Genomic DNA, 26,144 nt, shown 5'->3' with positions numbered 1-26,144 from the left:
TGAATGAGATTTAATGACTTGTCCAAGGTCACACAACTTATATCAATTTACAGAGCTCTTTCCTTTTTTTATGCTGTTGGTGCAGCAATCTAATTTAACTGAGGTAGTAAGACACACCCAAACATTAGCAATCACATGGAAAGTAGGTCACATTCTTACGCCTAAATTTATTTTTAGCATCTGACAAGACCAGGAAAAACTAGGTCAGAAGATAATTTCTAATTCTGATCAACAAGTGTCACACCCCTTTAGCAAATAAAATCATCTCTATGTTCAGTTTCTCCATTTCCAAGCAGCTCACCACAAGATTTTGATACAAAGTACCCTAGTGAATATTCTATTATTTTGCTATCTCCCATTTCTACTTTCACAGCATCTCTTTATCTGTCCTCTTCTACTCAGTGCCACCATTTTAGTTCAGGCCTTCATTGCCTCTAGGCTGGATGACTGCAATGGCCTCCTAACAGCTCTACCTGCCTCAGGTATCATACTCTGCTCCAATCCCTTCTCCACACAGGTGATTTTTCCTTAAGAACAGATCTGACCAGGGACAGCTAGGCGGCGCAGTGGATAAAGCACCAGCCCTGGATTCAGGAGGACCTGAGTTCAAATTCAGCCTCAGACACTTGACAATTACTAGCTGTGTGATCTTGGGCAAGTCACTTAACCCTCATTGTCCTGCAAAAAAAAAAAAAAGAAAAGAAAAAAAGAACAGATCTGACCATATCATTCCTCTATTCAAATTCCAGTGGTATCTCCATTACATCTAGGATTGACTATAAACTCAGTTTGGCTTTTAAAGCCCTTTACAACTTAGCTCCAGCTCACCTTTGAAGCCCCTCACCATACACTGACTGGTCCACACTCATGTCTCAAACTCTACAGTCCAGCTAATGAGAACTTCACACTCAGCACTCCGTCTCCCATCCCTTGTTTCTTTGCACTGGCTGTGCTCCATACCTGGAATGCTCTTCCTCTTTTCTTCTCCCTCATCAAATTATCTTCTTTCTTCAAGACTCAGTTCAAACACCATCTCCAATTCTTCTGCTCCTACTCACAAGCTTCTGAACAAGCTCGAAGAAATCATACAACCAAACTAATTGTCCGTGACAGATGATTTGCTCTCAGTGCGGCATGCCCCAAAGCAAGACAATCCCTTTATTCCTTCCTCATTTATTTTCTATCCCGTGCTGCACAGAGGCTGTTTTGAATCACCTCTTTTCCCAAGCCTCCCTTCCACTACTGAGAAAATAGAGACTGTCTGCCATGAGCTTCCTTTTCTCCCCTTCTCAGTATCTCACAATGCTTTTGCCATCATGTTTCACCTTTTTCTCCCTTACCAGAGACAGATGACGAGGTGATTCTTACCCTCATAAAAGTCAACCCCTCTATGTGTGCCCCTCATCCTGTCCCTACTGCGAGCTCTCCAGCATACTGGCCATAAAATCATCCTCTCTTCCTTTCTCTAATCTTCAATTAGTCCTTATCAACAGATTCCTCCCCTGCTGGCTACATGGATAACCAAGACTCTATACTAAAAAAAATAAACAACAAGAAATAAACCCCTTAAACTATCTCTCTACATCTCTACTCCCCTTCTCAGTCAAACAATCCATCAAGTAGCCCATTGCTTCTACTTCCTCTCAGCCCTTTATAATCTGGCTTCTAAGACTCCAGTGAAACTTCTCTCTCCAAAATTACCACTGATCTTTCTATTGTCAAATCTAATGACCTTTTTATCAACCCTCATTTTTCTTGGTTTCTCTGTAGCATAGCACTATTGACTACCTCCTCTCCTCTCTGGGTCTCTGTGACACGGATTCCCCTCAGTTCTCCTCCTACCTGTCTGACTGCTCCTTGGTCTCCTTTGCTGGCTCTTCATCCTTTTCATGCCCCTGAAATGGGATGTACATCAAGGCTGAATCCTAGGCTCTCCTCTATTCTTTCTTTTTCTGCATTTACTCGTGACCTCATTAGCTCCCATAGTATCATCTCTATGCAGATCTATATGCTAACTCCTGATCTCCAGTCATACATCTCCAATTATCTCCTAGAGATTTCTAAATGGTTGTAGTCTAGGAACATCAAACATCAAACATCAAAGATCATTATCTTTCCTCCCAAATCCAGACCTCTTAAGAACTTTCCTATTTTCGTCAAGAGCACTAACATTTTTTCAGACTCCAAGGTTTATGACATCAGGATTATTATACTTCTCATTACCCTTCATTTCATATATCTAATCAGTTGCAAATTCATGCCATTTCTGCTGTCACACCATCTCTTGCAGCCATTCCATTCTCTGTACTCACCCAGACACCACCCTAGTTTAGGTCTTCATCACTCCCAATTCGGAGTATTGCAACAGCCTCACAATTGACATCCCTGCCTCAAATCTCTCTCCAATCCCTTCTATAGAACAGGGTGTCAAACTCAAATAAAAACAGATCCTGAACTGAAGACTGACTGGAAAAAAAAAAAACGCAAATTAACATCATGTTGCACTGGATTTTGAGCATGACCCCTCTGCTCTAGAGAACTTCCAAAGTGATACTCCAAAGGTCCAGATCTAGCCATGTCAATCCCTTTCTCAATAAACTCCAATGTCTCCTTATGAATTCTAGGACCAAATATAAACTCTTCTGTTTTACCTTTTAAAGCCCTCACAACTTGGTATCAATCTACCTTTCCAACATTGTTATTCCCCTCCACACAGTGCATAGTCAAAATTGTCTTTTTGCTGTCGTTCACACACAACAATCCATTTCTGATCTCTGCTCCTTTATACTAGATTTTCTTCCAAGCCTAGAATACTATCTCACATTACTTCTGCATCTTAGAATTTTCTCTTTTCTATTTCGGCGCCTTCTATTTGTGACAAATGAACAAAACCTGTAAGAAAAAGTTTCTGGGTAATTAATAATCAATTTATTAATTAAGCTATCTAATAATTAATAAATTGATATTTAGTGCTTTCTCTCAATAACTAAAGACAAAAGACAGAGAGCCTGAAAGCTTTAAATAATCCTTGAAAGGGAATTTCACCTAGTAACAACTTTATAGTACCTAATAGTAGATTCTAGCCATATACCTTAATACATATCTATTTCTATGTTAATGAACTAGACTTCTTTCTATCAGACTCAAAACCTTTCACAAATTCTCAAAAACCTCTTACCTATACTTATACTATGAAAAAAAAGAACTAAAAGTAATACTAACATGTTAAAAAACCAAAGTACCAATTAATCTGGTGCAGATATCTTATCAGAAGTACATTTAATTGAAGGAAACAGATAAGAACTGACTTTGTAAAGATGTGGTTTAATCTGGAAAAGACAAATAAACTCATAATATACAGGGCAAACACAGAAAATAGTCTCAAGCATTTCCTACCCGATAACATCGATGGCGTCCATGAGTTCATAATCATGTAACATAGCAACTGAAATAGGCTGCCAGAGGTAATCGCTAGCTATGATCTTCACTCTGTCCAGGCCATTTTGATAAAGCATTTTTTTTAAGACCTTTAGAGAGAAAAAGCCACAAATGCAACAAAACAAAAAGCAAAAATAGTAAATGGATTTTCAATTTTATTAAATGACCCACATTAACAGCTAAAGATTTATTAATTTTTTTTAAAAAAGATTAACAGCCTAACATAATATGACTAAAAGGTACAAAGCTCTCAGTTCAGAGATCCTATCATTAGGAAGTGTATCCCAAGGAAGTCAACAACAGGAAAAAAGGTCCCATAGATACAAAAATTTTCATAGTATCACTCCTTGTAGTAGCAAAGAACTCAAAAAAAAAAGCTGGTGTTTATTGACCAGGGAATGGCTAAACAAATTGTAGCATATGAATGTAATGGAATATATGAATAATTCATGGGAAGACATATATGAAGGACTAAGAAAAACCAGTTGAACAATATACATAGCGATTTCAACAAAGGGGTAAAAACAAAACCACAACTGAACATTGTGTAATTATAATTTCCAAGCTTGACCCCAAGAGAACGTTGAGGAAAATGCAACTTCTTCCCTTCACTATAAAGGTGGGGGACTACAGATATGCAATATGATATAGATTGTCAGACTTGGTTCTTGTGATAAATAGTTATGCTGAACTGCTTTTTCCGCTCTCGCTAGTATTTTTTTTTTTAGTAAGAGATGGTTCAAGACAGGGCTAAGGAATGGGAAAGAAAAGATACTTTAAACATCTCATTTATGTGCATAGACTTCTAGATGAAATTTTAATTTTAAACCTCAATGTAATATTACCTTAAAAGATAATTAATGGGGCAGCTAGGTGGCACAGTGAAAAAAGCACAGGCCCTGGATTCAGGATGATTCAAATCCGGCCTCAGACACTTGACACTCACTAGTTGTGTGACCCTGGATAAGTCACTTAACCCTCACTGCCCCACCAAAAAAAAGATAATTAATGTAATTACTTTGAAGTTAACCTATACAATGTGACAAAAATAAGTCCAAATATAAAAAAGATTGGCCTAAAAACATTAATGCTCTTAGGGAAAAATAATTTTGTACTATACTGAAGGTGAAAAATGCTGTTCTGTTACCAAAAAAGGCAAAGAATAATATCTGTTTGTAGATCAGGCAGAAACAGGTGTCAATAGAAAATTAAATTACACTGGCAATCAATAATAGTGCTAGACAGGTATAAACTATATCAAATTGCCAGCCCTCTCAATTAGGAGGGGGGGAAGAGGAAGGAGAGAATTTGGAACTCAAAACTTTAAAAGAACTGATGTTCAAAACATTTTATATTTAGTTAAAAAAATATTTTAAAAAAAGAATTTTTATAGATACATACATGATGTTAAGAATTTTGGGAGGATACAAAGTAAAAAGTGTGATCTCTACTCTCAAGTAGTTTAAGAAAGAAAAAATAGCACTTAACAATGTTAATTTAATTAATAATTAATTGATTATAGTCTGTAATTTATTACCAATGAATAATAATAGCCAATATTTATCTGGCAGCTAGGTGGTGAAGTGGCTAGAGTGCAGGGCCTAGAGTCAGGATGACTCATCTTCATGAGTTCACATCGGGCCTCAGACACTTACTTACTAGCTGTGTAACCTTGGGGAAATCACTTAACCCTATTTGCCCCAGTTTCCACATCTATAAAATGAGTTAGAGAAGGAAATGGTAAATCACTTCAGTATCTTCACCAAGAAAACCCTAAATGAGATCATGAAGAGTCAGACATAATTCAACAACAACAACAACAGCATTTATATAGCATTTAATATATGCTAGGCACTGTGCTAAGTGCTTTAAAAATGAACACAATAAACATTAACCCCTGATGCCCTGAAGAAAAAAAAAAGTTGGCAGGGATGAGGTTTTTTTGTTTTGGGGGTTTCTGAAGGGCAATGAGAGTTAAGTGACTTGCCCAGGGTCACACAGTGTAAAGTGTATGAGGTAGGATTTGAACTCAGGTCCTCCTGAATCCAGGACCAGTACTTTATCCACTGTATCACCTAGCTTCCCCCATGCCTCATAGATTTTTTAAAAATAATTGAAGTTCTATCATAACACAAATGCAATTTATCTGGATCACTATTATTAAGCTAGCATGAGAGAAAAAAATTGAGGTTTTTAAAATAAAATCAATGACTCCAGTAATTCCAATAGACTTATGACCTCATTGGTGTGAATGCTCCCTACAAGTAGTGAATATCAGTTTAATCCATGCCTTATCATACTGTGTATTTGAGCCCTTGACCTTCTATAAGGCCTCAAGAGAGGATATACTTCCTTTATATGGCAGTGGATAGAGCACTGGGCCTGAAGTGAGGAAAGCCTGAGTTCATATTCTACCTCAACATTTTCTAGCTACATGATCCTGGGTTAGTCATTTAACTACTGCCTGCCTCATCTGTAAAATGGAAGTAATGATAACACCTGCTCCCACACTTCTTTTAGGATAAAATGAGAAAATATTTGTAAAGTACTTTGCAGACCTCAAAGTGCTATATAAATGGTAGGGTTTTGTTGTTGTTATTATTATTTTTAATGAAGAAATTCTAAAATTCAAAAAATTAGATTTCCCAAAAATGAGAGGGGCACCTAATAAAAACTATAGCACACTTCATCCTAAACTGTAAACCATCATATATTTTCCAACAATTTTGAAAATGACATTAGTATCTGTAAATATCAGAATCTTTGAATTGATCACCAAAAAAACTAACACAAGAGTTAACAAACATGCTGATTACAAATGGAGTCTGAACCACTGGATGGAAGAAAAAATCCAAGTTTTAAATCTTATTCTTAGTAGAGATGTTTCAGGATTTTTTTTTCAGGGTTTCCTAACTTCATTACAAAAGGGCTCTGACATTAGTTCTAAACCAGAATTTTAAAACCAAGTTTGTCCTTCCCAAAGTCAAAATTGAAAATATAATAACTCAGTCATATCTTTATAAACCTAGCTGATAAACAAAGCTATAAGCTTTATATAAGCTATTATCTCTTGGGTAATAATATTAAATAAAACTGTTTGACTGAATTTAAATTTTGGTGAAGAAAAATATCTTGATAATCTTCCAACTCACACACCTTTTTTCCTTTATTCTTTCAAAGTTAGACTGGATTCTGAGTTGGTTTTCATCTTTGCCTTTCGAGAGGTAGCTTATCTATTATCTTTTAGTCTTTCGCTATAACTGAGAATTGCTTTTAAAGTGACACATTTGCTGTAAACAAAAACTTAAAAGTTTCCAAAAACTCAATCCCGGGAATGATTTTACAAATGGAAATCATTCCTCTGGGAAAGGGGTAATGAGAGCTGACCTGAGAGTCAAAGACCTGAGTTCCTTCCTGCTGTGTGACCCAAAATAAGGCACTTAATCTCTCAGTGTCCCCAGGTATCTGGCTAAGATCCTAAATTGCAGAACAGGAGCTAATTTGCATGGACTGCAAAAGTTTCTTCATGGGAAACTCCTGACATTAATGAAATCATAAGTCTAGACCATCTCTGTTTCCTATCCCAGTTTCCCCCCTAAAAAAAGTAGGAAGTTTTAAAAAAATAAAAAAAGATTTCTTTGTTGAATTATACCAGGATTTTAAAATGGCTAAAAAATTATTTTATCATCTTTGGAGTTAATTTGTTATTATAACATGAAACAAATGCTAAGATGATGGATTTTATACAATATTGTTACAAGCAACAAAATAAATGTTTTGGTGTTGCCACAGCTTTCATTTCAGTGGGATCATGAGAAATTTCTTCTGCCAACAAGGGTATGGAAATAAGGCTTTTCATGGTACTACAAACCTTTATATACTGACTGTCAAATGTCCTTTCATTCCAAATCTACAAAAAAAAAAATTAATATTTGAATAAGGTTGAAATATAAAAGTTTGAATGTAAAAGAACCATCATAAATGCCATCCCCTTCCCATGTTTCAAATTATGTCACTGTCACTTTTTTTTACTTTCACTCCTTATACAATTCATACATTTATGATTTATGAGACACTAGGGTGTCTTAAAACAAACAAAACAAAACAAAAACCCTTTGTTTTAAAGGAATTAAATATTTATTGCACAATTTACTATAAAGAGGGAGAGGAGGAATTAAAAAAAATTAGGGGAAGTGAGGTGGCACAGTGGATAAAGCACTGGCCCTGGATTCAGGAGAACCTGAATTCAAATTCAGCCTCAGACACTTGACAGGTACTAGCTTTGGGACCCTGGGCAAGTCACTTAACCCTCATTGCCCCACCCCCCAAAAAATTTTTCAAGACAACAGGTTGAGACAATTAATCCTAGGCCTACATTATGGAAGCCAGGTAAAACTTAGTCAGCAAACTGTATACAGCAACCTGCTAAATGGGTGCCAAAAAATGTATTAATGAGCCAAACAGAAAAATCAAACAATGGCCAATCCCAGTCCTCACTGACTGATATGTAAAAGCAGAAAGGAAACTGGATGGTATTTCCAAAATTAAATAAGTGAATGAATGAATAGATAGATAGATAAATAAATAAATGAGAATAAATAAATAAATGGATGAGAAGGTAAGTAAATAAATAAATAAATGGATAGCTAGATAGATACATAAATAAATAAAGGCAATTTATATTACTATCAACTACCAAAGGGAAAAATTAGCCTTGAGACAAGGAAAACCATGTATACAATGGAATGTAAATAGGGTCTAAATAGAAAGGTTAACTAAAGATGCATGGTTAAAAAAAATCAAAAGTATTTAAAATATATTACTAACCCCAATATAATCGATATCCAAATCATGATATTGTTTAGCACCCAATATCCAAGACACAACATACAACGCAGTAATATGGGAGTTGACATAAGGCCAGTTTTGACCATCACCTATCCAACCAGGAAATGACCATGGCAACCCTAAAGAAAGGATAATCAGAGCATAAAAGGCTAAGTTAAAAGGTCAAGTCTAATCAACATCAAACATAATGCTTAATCACACACACACACACACTCAACAAATATATTTTCATCAGCTGAATAGATGGAATAGGCATCCATGTTCTTTTCCAATAATCATGCTAAAAGCTAAGTTTTCTTCTAAGAGGAGAACAAAATTTTTTTTGATACCCAACACCTTCCCAAATCCCCTGGGGGCCTCTCCACTCTGACTGGAGTGGAGAGGTTGGGACATTAAACTCCTCCCAAAGCTTCCTCCATAGCAGGCTCAGAACCTTCCAGGTAACTCTCCATTTTCTATCAGTGGCTCTGCTTGGTTTTCACTCCATGGAACATCGTGTCCCATACTGGGCACCCCAAGACTCCCCCTGGCCTTTTCAGCTTCCTTTTTGTCTCCCCTCCCCCATTAAATTGTAAACTATATAAGGGAAAGAACTGTCTTTTTATTTGTACCCCCAGTGCTTAGCACAGTGCCTGGCATATAGAAGACACTTAGTAAATATTTACTGATTTGAATTTATTGAAAAAAAAAACCCCACACATTTAGGAAATGTGCCTCCTGCTTCAAAGGATAGAGGGTAATATTTTAAGAGTTTGTTCAGATCGATCTAATTCTAAACATCAAGTTGAATGTTGGTAATAAATTAGTATAAACTCACCAAGAGATCATTAAATGATTGCTAGATTACTATATACACTATATATATATATCATTACTATATATGTAGTCACTGCTGCTACTACTACCACCACCACCACCACCACCACTACTACTACTACTATTCGTTGGCAAGATTCTTTCCAGAGTCCTCCTTAATAGGCTGATCCTTCACCTGGAAGATGGTCATCTACCCGAGAATCATCGTGGCTTCAGAAAGGGCTGAGGATTGGTTGATATGGTATTTGTTCCTCTTCAGGAGAAAATGCCAGGAACAAAACAGAGTTTTATACACAATGATGTTTATCAGTCTGACCAAGGCCCTTGATTTAATCAGTCATGAGGGCTTATGGAAAATTATGTCAAAATCTGGTTGCCTGGAGAAGTCCATCATTATTGTACATCAATTTCATGATGGCATGCTTGCCTGGGTTATGGATAATGGAGGATGCTCTCAGGCTTTTTCAGTGACCAATGGAAAGAAACATGGCTGTGTTCTTACTCCCATGCTTTTTATAGCAAGATGTTTTTAGTAATGTAGTCAGACATCTTCAACAAGGATAAACATGGCATCAAAGTCAGCTACCATGTGAGAAATAATTCATCTGGACTCCTACTCCATTCCAATCAGTATTAATCAGTTTGATATGATTCCATAGGGTAGTGATTAGAAGTTCTTTATATTAGGCCCTAGAACTGTGAGCTGCAGATTGTAAGGTGACTTGCTAAATTATAGGAAGCTAACTAAAGAGCCTTCACCCTTATTTTTCCTTGTCATGGTGACCAAGCTCAGTGTGCCAGAGGTGACTCAATTACATGGAAAGTCCTTCAACTTATTTTGTACCTCCAAACCACTCTCTCTTGTTCAACATTGAGTAAATGACCATCTTATGACCACTTAGTCAGTGGAGATGCCCCATGCTTCATGCAACCTGTGATACCCCCATCCCCACCCCACTGATGTGTCATTTTTGGCTCTCAAGAGCAGGATCTATCAAACAATGAGATTCTGTATTTCACCAAGACTCTTTTGCATATTTGGGTATCAAACCCTATAAAGACAAGGTCGTGGAATAAGGGGACATCTCAGATCATGAGGAAGATCTGAGGTCTACTTCATTAGAGGGGACCATGAACCCTTTAATAAAGTGTCATTGGGAAAAAAATGAAATAAGTAAATAATTTTTGGCGGGGGGAAAGTGTCATTGGCTCAGAGCTCTGCCTTGGTCTCTTTTTTTTTTTCCAGTCTCTTTTATTGTAGGTTGGACAATTTCAATCCCTACAACCATACTGATGGTAAATGATTTAATCTGAAAAGGCTACAAGTCAAAGCTAAAGTAGAGGGAGAATTGGTACATGACTTTTTTGCTCACAGATAATTATATACACTCAAGGCAGCCTCTGAAGCTGAGTTTGAACAAAGTATGGATCAATTCTCTGCTGCTTGTGCTAATTTTAGCCTAACAACACCAAGAAAATACAGGTTCTCCACTAGCCAGCACCACACCATTTTTATGTGGAACCATCAATTATAGCAAATAGAGAAATTCTGAATACTGTGAATAAATTCACTTACCTTGGCAGTATACTTTCCAAGGATGTACACATAGATGATGAAGATGACACATGCATAGCCAGAGCTAACTCAGGGTTTGGGAAGTTTCACAGTAAAGTATGGGAAAGAAGAGGTATTAGACTGCCAAACTGAAGGCCTACAGAGTCGTTGTGCTTACTTCATACAGTATAATTCTATACTATATTATATATTTGTATGTGATTTTTATATACATTTACTCTATACCTATATTTAATATAGCATGTATGACATAGTATATATACATGCATGTAATTTTATATTTTTGTATATTATATGTTTTATATTATATTATATAATGTGCTAGATATGGCATATAATATAAAACTATTAAATATATAAAAAACAATAATTATCATATATATTATTTTATATAAAAAGTAATCATTTAATGATCTCTTGGTGAGTTTATACCAATATATTATATTATACTATATATTACATACATACACATATATGTATAGATATACACATACATATCACCAAATGGGGGGACCAGGGCATATAAATCGACAACATGGCATGGAGAACTGAGAATAAGAGGATCTGCGCTTGAATTCTACCTCCATAACTTAATACCTGTGTGACTCTATAAGATTTCTGTGGTCCCTTGCAGATCTAGAACAATAATCTAGTACTTATAACATGAAAAAGGAAAATAACAGAACTGATTTAGCAAGGATCCCAAATCAAAACACCTACTGAAGATCTATAATATACACAGTGATAACCTTAAGCAAGAATCTATTAACTGAGCTTCTCTATCTAGTCACGTTGAGACTATACCTATTCTGATGATGCTGTAATTGTTCACAGTCCTACTGGAAGTCCTTTTCTACAACTGCACTGAGTTTATGCAATGTACTCTAAAAAATGCCATGTGACTTTATAATGACACCCTGTTCTAGAACCAAAAAATTGAGAAACTTTGAGAAACTGCATTTCAGGAATCATCCAAGTCCTCTGAAGTCATCTCCAGTGAATGAGTGACTTAAGTAAGCTATTAGACATGATTACAAATGACATTTAGTTGATTTCAAAAATTAAACTCATCTTCAAAGAATAAAGAATACTATTATGAAGTAATAAGACATTTTCTCATCTGGTTCATAGGCAGGCTCTGAAGGAGAACCAAAGTTAAAATTCTTACCAATAAGTTTAATATTAGGATTCCTCTTCTTAGCTTCCTTCATTAGCCACCATTCGTAGCCCCGGAAATAGTTCTCATCGTTTGGATAGTGCATATGAGAGGGCTCAGTGCCATCTAAATACAATGGTGGGGGGAAAAGGAATGGAAGTGTTTAGTTCACGGCACTTGAAACTATGCTGGATTCATTCAAATACACACTTCTAAGAAACAGCATTCCAGGTTCAAACCTGAATTTAGAGAATAACTTTGTAGGAGGATTTCTTTAGTCCTCAAAGCTTAATATTTAATACCTTTTCCTTGAAATTAAATAATCTGCACATGAGAAATATTTAAAGCCTGTTGTCCTTAGAACTTGCTCTACACCCTCCTACTTCCACATCGGTCCACCTGAAATTTGCTCTGCCAAGAATGTTCTCTACCTTTTTTCTATCCCCAATGAATCCCAACACAGCCTCTTAGAACATCCATATTGTAAAAATGAATAATTTTGAGGATCTTTATAACCTGATAAAAGGAGGAAATGAGCAAAATCAGAAGATAATTTATACAATAATAATACCATTCTAAAAACAAACATCTTTGAAAGTTGTAACAACTATAATCAACCAACCCAGTGACCATTCATGATTACAGAGGACCAATGCTGAAACCATGTGGGCTATATATTGACTTGGAAAACCACATGTTAATATTATCTATGTTCTACTGTATTTTTATTTTGTTAACTATTTCCCAATTATATATTTTTTTTTGCAGGACAATGAGGGTTAAGTGACTTGACCAAGGTCACACAGCTAGGAAGTGTCAAGTATCTGAGGCCAGATTTGAACACAGGTCCTCCTGAATCTAGGGCCAGTGCTTTATTTACTGTACCACCTAGCCAGTCCCCCACCCATTAAATTTTTTTTTTGTTTTTAGGGAGGCAATTGGGGTTAAGTGACTTGCCCAAGGTCACACAGCTAGTAAGTATTAAGTGTCTGGGGCCGGATTTGAACTCAGGTACTCCTGACTCCAGGGCCAGTGCTCTATCCACTGCGCCACCTAGCTGCCTCCCCCCCCCATTACATTTTAATCTGATTCCTGAAGCACTGAGGAGTGTAGACTGCACTCGCCCACAGGCCCCATGTTGGATACCTCTAATGGTATCCATTACAGAGAAGTAAAGGATTTAGGGATAGAATGAGATATGTGTATGTATATATAATTGGACGTTGTCTGTGTCTTTATCTATGGATGTGGGTGTGTGGCTATGGGTATGGGTGTGTATGCAGCCACTGAGGGAATTTATTTTACTTGACTACATACATTTCTTATGAGGAATCTTTTTTTTCTTTTTTTTTTCCCAGTGGAGTAGAGATGTGAAAAGAAGAAAAAAACATTTTTGTTAACCTTTTTTAAGAAATGGGAAGTGCTATAAATGTGGGATGTTACACTGTGTGTTTTATATGAAGTCACTGTATTATTAGTTTTATTTAACTATTTTATTTTGTTAGAAGAGACTTCTCACAAAATAGGAGTAATCTGTAAATGTACTATAAAAACATCAGGGGCAGCTAAAAAGCCTTAAGTCTGCCTAATTGACTCGAGTGGGTAGCAGGCATGTGGGTCCCTTTGTATTCATATATACAATACGGATTGCTTTCAGTTTGGCAAAAACAACTACTATATATTAAATAGTCATATTATGGTTGCTGGAGGAAGGAACTATGTGACCTTTGAATTTCTTGCCAAATGCAAAGCATTTCAGTTTTTAACACAGTTAAAACTGGTCTCTTTTCTCACTTTTTTTTTCTGATGAGGCAATTGGGGTTAAGTGACTTGCCCAGGATCACACAGCCAGTAAGTGTTAAGTGTCTGAGGCCGGATTTGAACTCAGATCCTCCTGACTCCAGGGCCGGTGCTCTATTCACTGCACCACCTAGCTTTCCCTTTTCTCACTTCTAAAGTCCCTTCTAGTTCTCCATCTAGACTGGATCTATTTAAATGAAGGCTTTGACTGGGGAAAATATATATATATCACCTTTTCATGCTTTTTTTGAGATTTATATTTCAATTAGTTTTTTGGTACTTTTTTATTCTTCTCAAATACAAAAAAAAAGTATGTGCATCAAAAAAATTACAGGCTGGGGGCAGCTAGATGGCACAGTGGATAAAGCACTGGTCCTGGATTCAGGAGGACCTGAGTTCAAATCTGGTCTCAGACACTTGACACTTACTAGCTGTGTGACCCTAAGCAAGTCACTTAAGCTGCACTGCCCCGGAAAAAAAAAATTATAGGCCTCCACCAATGACCTATTTATTTTAAGCAGGTATGCTCTCTATAAAACTGTATTTCCATTCAACAAAAATGAATTTTACATCAGGCTTACTATAATGGGATCTAACCTATTAAAATGTCCCCTACATTTTTTACAATTTGAAATCTGAGGTCCCAAAAGTATTTTTTTTTAAAGTATCCCTTCATTTTATTATTTTTTTTAAATGTATGAGGTATTTTATTTTTTCCATTACATGTAAAGATAGTTCTCAACTTTTGTTTATACATGCTTTACAATTTCAGATTTTTCTCCCTCCCACCCCTCCCTCCCCCCTCCCCTAGACAGCAGGTAATCTGATATAGGTTATATCTATATATCTCTATACATATACATATAGATATAGATATATATATACACACACACATATATATACACATAATAACATTAATCCTATTTCTGCATTAATCCTGTTACAAGAGAAAGAATCAGAGCAGTGATGCAAAACCTCAAAATAGAAAGAAAAAAAAAACCAACAGCACCCAAAACAAAAGAAATAATATGGTTCAATCAGCATCTATACTCCACAGTTCTTTCTTTCTTTTTTTTTTCTTGGATTTGGAGATCCTCTTCTATCATGAGTTCCCTGGAACTCTTCTGTACCATTGCATTGGTGAGAAGAATATAGTCCATCACAGTAGGTCAACACTCAATGTTGATGATACTGTGTACAATGTTCTTCTGGTTCTGCTCATCTCACTCATCATCAGCTCACGTAAGACCCTCCAGGTTTCTCTGAACTCTTCCTGCTCATCATTTCTTACAGCACAATAGTATTCCATTGTATTCATATACCACAACTTGTCCAGCCATTCCCCAATTGATGGGCACCCCCTCAACTTCCAATTCCTGGTCCCAAAAGTATTAAACTAGTACTATATGTCATACATGTCAAATCAAAACAATAATACTAAAAACATATGGTGTTTTAAGTTTTATATAATTCCTTTACAACTATTTTATTTTTTCTAACATGCTAAATCACTTGTTTTTACCAGAAATGTGATTTTAAGTGACTTCCCTTTCTTTCTTGGCATTTTTCTATCATAGCTGTCCCTTTTTCTAATTTATCAATGAAATTCCAAAAGTTTTGTTATTGTTCAGTTGTATCCAACTCTTCATGATCCCATTTGGGATTTTCTTGGCAAAAATACTGGAGTGGTTTGCCATTTCCTTCTCCAGGTCATTTACAGATAAGGAAACTAAGGCAAAGAGGGTTAAGTGACTTGCCCAAGGTCATATAGCTAGTAAGTGCTTGAGGCCAAATTTGAATTTAGGCCTTTCCTGACTCCAGACCTGGCACTCTATCCATTGTGCCACCTAGCTGCCCCAAGACAAAAAATGGGGATGTCTATATTCTAAACAATTCACTTTAAAGTTAAGCATAGACTGCACTGCTGAAAAAGTCCCATTTTCGCAGAACTCTTACCTGTTGTTTGTCCATCGCCACCTATTTCCACTTTCAGAATATGTAAAGAGGCACCAAAGTTTGGCTAGGGAAAAGAATTAACAGTATTAATAATGTCCTTTATTTTATCCTACTCAAAGTACTTAAAGAAAAGTTATCACCTAGATTTTATAGGTAAGGCAAACAAGACAAAATTTAAAGCAAGGCAGAATTTAAATTTATGGCGGTCAATTCCAAGTGGCAAAAAAAAAAAGTATCAGTTTCAAAATTTAAGGTTCCCAAAATAGCTTTTAACACAACCATTAAATGTCTCTTTTAACATTACCTTAAATAAATAATCCAATATTTCAGAACGGTATGGCTCAGGGTAATTGACTAGAAGTCTGGACGTTGCCTAAAAAAGAGTTTTCAAAGGGAAAAAAAACATACGTTAGAAGTAGAAGTGGATTCACTTTAGAGATAATTGCCCACATTAGAATTTGGGGGAGCCAAGAGAAAGAGAAGAGAAACATGTATACTATCAGTTAGAAATTGAAGTAAATCAACTGTAGTCCATGCTAAAACAAAAAAACACAAAAAAAGAAGCCAAATAAACAGAATTATCAATGAGGAAGTCACTGTTCTAACAGATGAAGTTTTCTGGAAGATTGCTGGTATAATGTACTATTTTCTTTTTTTTTTTCAATCTTAAAAGAATTTTATTTTTTTCCATTTACATGTGTTAATATGAATATATGGATCACCTGGATTTGATGGAGGTACCTTACTATCCAAATGGATTTTACATGACCCTGAAACTTCAAAGTGAACTAGACAGTCCCTATTTACTTTCCCCAAGAGAATAAACAAACTCAAATGCCCTTTTCTTTACAAACCCTGGCTTTGTTCTTTTAATTCTTTTACAAATTTTAAGTAGATTAATGAAATCCTTATGCATCCATAATGAATTCATCACATAATTCCCCCTTTTCCTCCTTTTTTCAGAAGTGTTTGTTTCTCTTTGATTCTTTAGAATTTCACTCTGTTCCTTCTAGACTGACACCTCTTACAGAATTCTGGGCCAGAAGATCCTACAAGTCTTTTCTTTGAATCTTTTGAAATCAGCACTCTCAAAAAGAGGGTTTATGTATAGCAAACATTCACTAGCTTTCCTCTTCTCTCCATGAATTCTAAGAGGGAGTGGTACCTTCTGCCCAGGATTCCCTTCAACACCCAATTCCTTCAAGTTGGTAAGATTCATCTCTAGGATAAAAGTCCCCTTAATTGGTTCTTTTGCCTGTTAAACGATGTTTATCTAATTAAGGTGAGTAAAAGAGATAGAGACAGAAAGACAGAGAGAGATGAGATAGCGATAGTGATAGAGATATATAGATATATTAGCAGCTCTATTTGAACAGAGAGAACTCTAGCAGGTACCTGGATAATTGAAGTCTTCCATCATTAATACATTATGCCTGTGGTCAAGGCTTATGATATGTTTACCAAAGATCTTTCTGTCCAGCTACTCTGTACCACATAGATGATAAGAGTGCTTACTTCTGTGATGCTTACTCCAAATATTTTCCACCATGCTTCCCCACTCCTAGATTTCCTCACATAAGTATATCTACTTAAAATGCAATGCCACTCAACATGACTAGTGGTCAAAGAATATAAACAAAAATTCTCAAAAAGAATCGAAAACTATTAACAACCACATGAAAAAAATGCTCCAAATGACCATAATAAGAGAAATACACACTGAAACAACTCTAAGGTTATACCTCATGACAAGCATACTTACAAAGACAAGATGAGAACAGTCAATGTTAGATGGAGGTCATGAAAAGATATGCACACTAATCCACTGTTGGGAAGCAATGCAGCCAAAATTAGAAGGGAAGCAGAAATGTGGGAAACAATTGTTACAGCCAGTATTTCTGATAAAGGTCTCATTTCAAAATATATAGGGTACTAAATCAAATTTATAAGAATGCAAATCACTCCCCAATTGAGAAATGGTCAAAGGATATGAACAGGCAGTTTTCAGATGAAGAAATCAAAGCTACCTATTGCTATATAAAAAAATGCTCTAAATCAGTACTGATTAGAGAAAGGCAAATTAAAACAACTCTGAGCTACCACCTCACACCTATCAGATTGGCTAAAATGACAAAAAAGAAAAATAATAAATGTTGGAGAAGCTGTGGAAAAATTGGAACACTAATTGGTAGAATTGTGAACTGATCCAGCCATTCCAGAGAGCAATTTGGAACTATACCCAAAAGGCTATGGGACTGTTCATACCCTTTGACCCAGTGGTACCACTGCTAGGTCTGTATCCCAAAGAGACCATAGAAAAGGGAAAAGGACCACATGTACAAAAATATTTATAGCAGCTCTCTTTGTGGTGGCAAAGAATTGGAAATCAAGGGAATGCCCATCAATTGAGGAATTGCTGAACAAGTTGTGGTATATGAATGTATTGGAATACTATTGTGCTGTAAGAAATGATGAGCAGGTAGATTTCAGAAACACCTGGAAAGACTTACATGAACTGATGCTCAGTGAAGTGAGCAGAACCAAGAGAACATTGTACACAGTAACAGCAACACTGTGTAATGTCCAACTGTGATAGGCTCAGCTCTTTTCTCAGCAATACAATGACCCAAGACAATTCCAAAAGATTCATGATGGAAAATGTTCTCCACATCCAGAAAAAGAACTATGGAGTGTGAATGCAGATCAAAGCATACTATTTTCACTTTATTTGCCCATCTTCACGAAGATGAATAAAGAAGCCTTCACCCACCAACTGCTGCCTGCTTAGATTCTTTTGAGTGGTGACCTGCTAGCAACACTAGAGCTACTAACAGTCGAGCTGAGGAACACTATTTGAGTGGTTAGCAGTGTTTCTAACAAATAAATAAAAACACAAGCTGGTTGGGGAAGGGAGAAACAAAAATCAATAAGTCATTAATTAATTTGATTTTTTTAAATAAAAAGGAAAGCTTAACTAATAGTATCTAACTACTAGTAGTAACTAAACTAGTAGTAGTAGCACTAACTAGTAGTAGTATCTAAAATGGAAAAGAACAACAATTCATAACAAATGAAAAAATAAATATTTGCCCAATTTTACACCAATAAAACTGACAAATCTAAATGAAATGGATGAATATTTACAAAAATATCAATTGCTCAGATTCATAGAATAAAAAATAGAGGATTTAACCCAGTCTCAGAAAAGAAAAATTTGAACTACCCATAAATGAACTCCCAGAGTGTAACGATTGGAATGAGGCCACCTGCTGGAGACTTACTGTAGAAAAGCTCCGACATGAAAGGAAGGTCTTTGAGGGCAAGACCATGTGTCTTTTCTTTGGAGTCAGGAAGTGATGTTTGCTGGTGGGAGGAGGAAGGGGGAGCGAGGTGCTCTGTCTCTCTCTTTTTCCTTTCGACTCTGGTGGAGAGCGGAGCTAGAAATGTGCTCTCCCTTTAATAGATAGATGAATGTAGGCCTTTCTCTCTCTCTTTACCAAGTTCTTATTCTCCTTAATAAATGCTTAAAAGCCTAACTCTTGCTAAAGCTTATAATTTATTGGCGACCACTCATTAGATATTTTAGACAGACCAGCTAGAATTTTAGCCTTAACAAGAGAAAAAAGTCACAAGACTAGATGGATTTAAAAGCAAATTCTATCAAATATGTAAATAAAAATTAATACCACTACTAAATGAGCTTTACAAAAAATTTTTAAAAGGTAGGGTCCTTCCAAATTAATCAAGTTACTATTTGGGAGTCAAAACAGATAAAACCATATACCAGTATCCCTAACTAATATGGGTACAAAAATTTTAAATAAAATATTGGAAAGTATACTACAGCAATATATAACAAAGATCATATACTATGACCAAGTTGAATTTATACCAGGAATAAAAAGTGGGCTCATTATGAGGAAAACTATCAATATAAAGGATTATATTAATAACAAATAATAAAAATAATATATCAAAAGATGGAAAAAGGCTTTTGAGAAGACATAATATGCATTCCTGTTAAAAATACTAGAAAGTATGGGAATAAACTGCTGCTCTATCCTTAATGTCAGCAGCATGTATCTATTATTGCAAAGAGGAAACAAAATTATTGATTTTTGCAGATTAGATGTTAATTTACTTAAAGAATCCTGGAGTCAACTAAAAAATCAAGTGAAACAATCACTTCAGCAAAATTGCAGGATATAAAATAAACCTACATAAATCCTCAGCATTTTTGTATATTACCAGTAAAACCCAGTAAGAAAAGCTAGAAAATGAAATTTAATTCAAAATTACAATGATGGGGCAGCCAGGTGGCACAGTGGATAGAGTACCGGTCCTGGAGTCAGGAGGACCTGAGTTCAAATCCAGCCTCAGACACTACTTGACAATTAACTAGTTGGGTGACTCTGGGCAAGTCACTTAACCCCAATGGCCTCGTCAAAAAAAAAACACCACAATGATGATGATAGTAGCTAACACGTATATAACACTTACTATGTATTAAGCACTTTACAATTATTATCTCATTTGAGTCTCATCACAGTCCCAAGAGGCAGGTAATCATTACTATCCCCATTTTACAGATGAAGAAACTGAGGCAAACAGAGTAAGTGACTTGCCTACGTTCACACTGCTAGTGTCTGCACTAGATTTTGGCCCAGCATTCTCCACCATACCACTTCACTGTCCATAAAATAATTATAGGATGTACTACATGGGAATCTACCTGCCAAAACACACATAAGAACTATAGAAATACAACTTCAAAACACTCTTTACACAAATAAAGATCTAAATAAATAGAGAAATATTCATCACTATTGAGTAGGCTAAACCAAAATAATTTTAGAGGGGGCGGCTAGGGAAGGAACAAAGAAGCAGAAGCATAATTGAAAATTCCAGAGTGAAACATGGCTTAGGGCAGGTAGATGGCACAGTTGAATAAAGCTCCAGGCCCGGAGTCAGGAAGATCTGAGTTCAAATCTACCCTCAATCACTTCTTAGCTGTGCAACCCTGGGCAAGTCACTTAACCCTGTTTGCCTCAGTTTCCTCAACTGTAAAATGAGCTGGAGAAGCAAATGGCAAACCACTACAGTATCTTTGCCAAAAAAAATACAAAACAAAACAAAAAAACAAATGAGGTCACAAAGAGACACAACAACAAGCATAGCTGGTCTGAGTCTGTCTTTAAAATGAAGCTTCTAATAAATAAACATGACTATGCTTATTTGTTATAAAGGCTTGGTTCATTCTTTTACCTTTTTTTTTTTTTTGCAGGGCAACAAGGGTTAAGTGACTTGCCCAGGGTAACATAGCTAGTGTAAAGTGTCTGAGGCCAGATTTGAACTCAGGTCCTCCTGAATTCAGGGCTAGGGCTTTATCCACTGAACCACCTAGCTACCCTCCATTCTTTTCCATTTTTTGTTTTTTTTGGGGGGGGGGGGTTGCCAGACAATGAGGGTTAAGTGATTTGCCCAAGGTCACACAACTAGTAAGTGTCAAGTGTCTGAGGCTGGATTTGAACTCAGGTACTCTTGAATCTAGGGCCGGTGCTTTATCTACTTCGCCACCTAGCTGCCCTCTCCCATTCTTTTTCAATAAAGGTGAGAAGGTTGGAGGGAGAAAGGGTGAGATTTTCATTCATTGAAAAAATTAAAATTTAAAAGAAAGACAAAATAAGGTTGTTGTTTTTTTTTCAAACACACACACACACACACACACACACACACACACACACTGCAACTATGCTCCATTTTACTGATCTTGTTTCCTTTTGAAAAACATTCCCTTCCTGAATTATATTCTAGAAAAGGTCTGGGCCTATTAAGTTTCTACAATTCCTAAGAGGTCAAATTTGCCTTCTGGCATTACACTTTCTAGTTTGACTTGCTTATTAGAAATGTTTTGTGCATCTGAGAAAAGAAATGTGCCCAACAGATTTAGTTCCATTTTGTATCCTAAGCATTTTTGGCATCACTACTGCTATTCATCCTCCTACTCAGTAGCTACTCCTAGGAAGTCAACAGATTTCTCCCTCCCCTTCTTCTTTGATTTCAAAGCCCTTCTGAATAGATATGCAAAGCTTCAGGCAAATATATATATATATATATATATATATTTTTTTTTTTTTTTGCCCAAAGCAATGAAGGTTAAGTGACTTGCCCAGGGTCACACAGCTAGTAAGTGTCAAGTGTCTGGTGCCGCATTTTGTTTTTTAAATATATATTTATTTTTGTTTTGTTTTTGTTTTTTGCAGGGCAATGGGGGTTAAGTGACTTGCCCAGGGTCACACAGCTAGTAAGTGTCAAGTGTCTGAGGCCAGATTTGAATTTAGTTCCTCCTGAATCTAGGGCTGGTGCTTTATCCACTGTGTCACCTAGCCGCACCTGGGGCAGCATTTGAACTCAGGTTCACCTCAATCCTGGGCCAGTGCTTTACCCACTGAGCCACCTAGCTGCTCCCAGGCAAATATATTCTTACCATCCCTAGCTGGGTACAGAACAACTCTCCAAAGAAGTCTATTGGTTTTATACTTGAAGCTGTTGGCCAGAAATGGAAATCTTATTCTCAGGTACCATCTTTTTAACCAGTTATTTCCCAAATCCACCTCTCTCTGCTAAAGCCCTTCCTTTCAATCCACAACAGCGATGAAATTAAGACTTGTGCCCCTAAAGTCTTCAAGTTCTTGCCCAAGACAGACAGACGTATTTAACATTTCTGGAAGTATAATTTATGCCCATATGAATCACTATAATGTTGTAAAATAAAGAGCAAGCAGATCTCTCTTTAGTAATCACATCAGTATTCCTCTGTACACTTGTGTGTCTTTCCCCATTGGAATGCAAGCTCCTTGAAGGCAGGGAGTATAGTTATCCCTTCCACACCGTGGGGGATGGGGTGGGGAAAAAGGTACAGGCAAAGCATGCCCCACCCATCCCCACACTCACCCTGCCTCAGCCAATCTACGAAATCCACATAAAATTTTTGGCCCTCAATACCAGAAAAGTCTGAATTATTATAGTATTCAAAGGTAAACATGTGGATATTATACAATACTATACATGTATTTTATGCATTTGTGCGTTTCTAAACTTTCCCTGTATTGTCTGCTGGCCTTTGCCTGTCATCTGTAGTTTTCATAAGCCTTGATGGGGAAAGTCCCAATGTGGAAGGGATAACTCTACTTCTTTTTACATGTATTGATGTCCCCATTCTTCAGTAGACACTATTTACATGTTAGGTATTATTATCATTATAAATCTGAAGAGCAACTTTTATGCTTTTTTATGTGTTTATGATGTCACACTCCATATCTACCTGGAATTTATCTTAGTATATACAGTGTGAGATATTAGGCTGTACCTATTTTCTGCTAGATTGCTTTCAGGTTTTCCCAGTAGTTTCATATAGTGAATTCTTGCCTCAATAACTGCATATTTTAAAGGGTTATCAAAAGACAAGGCTACTGTACTCCTTTGTTTCCATATGTTGTTTATTCCACTCATCCACCTCTCTACATCTACCAGTGCCTCATCACCTAGATGGTGACTATTTTGAAACCCTCCCACTTTCTGTCATTATTTTCCTAGAGGTTGTTGACCTTTTGTTATCCCAGATGAATTTCATGATAATATTTTGCAGCTCTATTAAGTAATTTTCTTGTATGGCATTGAATAAGATTTGTATGGCACTGAATAAGAAAATTAGGTAGTATTGTTTCTAACATTATTTTGGGTCAGCCTACCCATTAACAAAGAAAATTTGCAATGAACATCTTCTTCTGATCATCATATATGAAGTCATTACCTGACATCATTTATAGATCCAGATTATGTAACTCGTATCTAAGATCAAATATAAAATCCTCCTTTGGCCTTCAAAGCCTTTCATAACTTGACCCCTTCCACTCTACCCCCTCTTTGTAGTATTTCTAAACTTTTACCCACCACAGTATTCTTCTAGGAGTCTAGACAGTATATTTGGATCCTTTCTTAGTAGAGAGGGAAATGCCCCCTTGGGCCCAGTAGCCCATAATAGATATTCCAGTTGATTTCTTCCACATATGATTGTAAGCTCCTTGTGGGCAGGGAGTTGTACTTTTCTCCTAGTAGCCCTAGTGCATAGCAGTGTCTGGCACATAATAAATGCTTGTTGGTTAGAGATTAATTGCTTGGTTCCTACTTCAATCCTGGAAGTGTCAAGTCAGCGATCATTTATTAATGAACCACTCTGCCAGACACTGCACTAAGTCCTAGAGATCCAAAATAAAGGCAAAAAAAGGTAAAAAAAAGTACTACTGGGAAAAAATTACTATTGGGATTTCCCCAATCCAGGCATTTTCCGACTGTTCCTCATCCCTGAAATTTTCTTCCTCCTCATGCCTGCCTCTGGCCTTCTGACTTCCTCCAGTTCCCAAAAGTCTTTTCAGATCTCCCTAAATACTAGTAGTGCATTCTCTCCAAAGATTATCTCCAATTTATTCCGTACAGTTTGTTTGTTGTCTTCTTTCCTCCCCTTGGGCTGTGAGCTCCTTGAGGGAAGGGACTACCTATATATATAGCCTTTCTTTGTATCCCCAGAGTGTCTTAGCACATGGATACTAAGAAATGTTTATTGACATACAGCTCAAATTTGTACTGGGTTTTGAAGTTTGCAAAAGTGCTTTTACATCTGCTAGCTCCTCTCCCCCCACAAATACCTCCCTGGGTGGTAAGGACTATCATCATCCCATTTTACAGTTGAGGAAACGCAAGGACAAGGGGGCTCCAAGGTCAGCAATTCGGCTGTGCACTCCCAGCGGGGGGTGGGGGTGGGGGTGGGGGTGTTGAAACCCAAGTCCTCCTCTCTGCAGGGACAGCAGCGCAGGACGTGTGTGCACGCCTCCTTCCGTGACCGCCTCCCAGCAGAGAGACCTCGACTTTGACCTAGACGGAGTGGGAGGTGGAGCCACAATCGCGGGTCGCAGCCCGCCCCCCTCATACCGCGTCCGCCTCTCGCCCCCACGGCCGCTGAGAGTTCCCGGGGCCAGCAGGCTCAGCCGCATCTCGGCAGCCCCTGGGGGCGCTTACCCCGCCGCCGCTCAGCCCGCCGATGCCGTCAAACACCCGACCGAGCCCGTGATCATCATCCAGGACATAGTAAGAGACGCTGGGGTCCTGGCGCCGCACGTGTTTGTCACGTCTGAAGCTGGACGCCCACGCGCTGCTTAAAGGCGGCGGCAACAGAAGAAGCAGCAGCAGAAGAAGTAACCGCCCCTCCGCCCCTCGGTGGCTAGTCCAAAGCTTGCAAGGCACCATCTCTCCTCAGGCTAAAGCCGGGAATAGCGGAGCATGTTAGATACTGGCCATTATGTTAGTCACATGACTCCGCCTCCCGCGTCACCTGACCAGAAGAAGGCGGTAGATGGGAACTAGAAGCCCGGGCAACAGCCCAGTGACGAAACTGAAGCCGTCTCGGTAGAGGGTAATCTTGTAGCGGGGTGAGAGATAAACAGGAAACAGCCCAGCGCTCTATGGATGGCAGGAGGGGATTGGTTGGTTGGATGGTTGGATGGTTGGATGGTTGGATGGTTGGATGGTTGGATGGATGGATGGATGGATGGATGGATGGATGGATGGATGGATGGATGGATGGATGGATGGATGGATGGATGGATGGATGGATGGATGGATGGATGGAAAGGGCTTTAGATCAATTGTATGGGAAGGCAGAGAGGGCAAGCTATGGCAGAGAGAGCTGGACTTTTGAGGCATTTTTTAAACCTTTTTTTGTGGTTGTTGAGGTGAGTGGTTTTTTGTTTTGTGGGGTTTTTTTTTTTGGGGGGGGGGGACAGTGCCTTTTTTTGAATCCCCAGGACTTAGTACAATGTCTGGCCCAGAGTGGTTGATTAATAAATGACAATTGACTGAGAGACTTGACACTTACAGGATTGAAACAGGAATCAAGCAATCAATCAACAAGCATTTATTATGTGCCAGACACTATGCTATGGAGAAAAGTACAATTCCCTGCCCTCAAGGAGCTTATGTTCAAATGTGGAGGAAATCAACATGCATATCTAACAATTATGGGCTGTTGGGCCGAAGGGGGCATTTTCCTTCTCCACTAAGGAAGGGTCCAAACACACTGTCCAGACTGGGTTTTCTCCTGAAGAAGCCTTTTCACCCAGAAGAAGTATCAGACTCCTTTTTCCCACATTCTCTGGCTTTTACACTCCTATGCCAACCACAGGGGAAAGTTACTTAAAGTTTAGGTTTAGCTCATGCTCTGAGTGTTTCCCAAAGGGACCTATAGAAAGCTATTCAATATTCAATATGAATCTAGTCTAAAACACATAATTTATTTCCTTCACAAAAAAGAAATGCTAAACACAAAAAGTTCTCCCCAACTCCCACTAACAGAAACTTAAGCAGAAAGTAATAACTACTGTTATGAGAGGAGATTGGGACTTAAACATCAGAACATGAAGCAGTTTGCAGGACTGTTTGATATTATTATATTTCACCTCAGCTCTACACTGTCCAAACAGTCCCTTTTCTTCTGGAAAA

General features: G+C 37.4%; 1 protein-coding gene across 1 annotated transcript in view; it reads right to left on the bottom strand.

The window, feature by feature from the left end:
* Window positions 1-25,047, bottom strand: part of GALC (galactosylceramidase) — a 69,952-nt gene extending 44,905 nt beyond the window's left edge. Inside the window, exons 1-7 of the mRNA XM_043984845.1 lie at window positions 24,666-25,047; window positions 15,895-15,963; window positions 15,591-15,654; window positions 11,847-11,960; window positions 8,266-8,405; window positions 7,310-7,348; window positions 3,397-3,527 (exon numbers count right to left, since the gene is read on the bottom strand). Coding sequence (XP_043840780.1) covers window positions 3,397-3,527; window positions 7,310-7,348; window positions 8,266-8,405; window positions 11,847-11,960; window positions 15,591-15,654; window positions 15,895-15,963; window positions 24,666-24,893 — 785 coding nt within the window. The 5' untranslated portion in view covers window positions 24,894-25,047. The remainder of the gene's footprint in view (window positions 1-3,396; window positions 3,528-7,309; window positions 7,349-8,265; window positions 8,406-11,846; window positions 11,961-15,590; window positions 15,655-15,894; window positions 15,964-24,665) is intronic.
* Window positions 25,048-26,144: the final 1,097 nt, after the last annotated feature.

The sequence above is a fragment of the Dromiciops gliroides genome, chromosome 2, assembly GCF_019393635.1.
Source record: "Dromiciops gliroides isolate mDroGli1 chromosome 2, mDroGli1.pri, whole genome shotgun sequence".
Taxonomy (NCBI): Eukaryota; Metazoa; Chordata; class Mammalia; order Microbiotheria; family Microbiotheriidae; genus Dromiciops; species Dromiciops gliroides.
The sequence above is the reverse complement of the archived record's forward strand: the minus strand, read 5'-3'. Positions and strand labels throughout refer to the sequence as shown.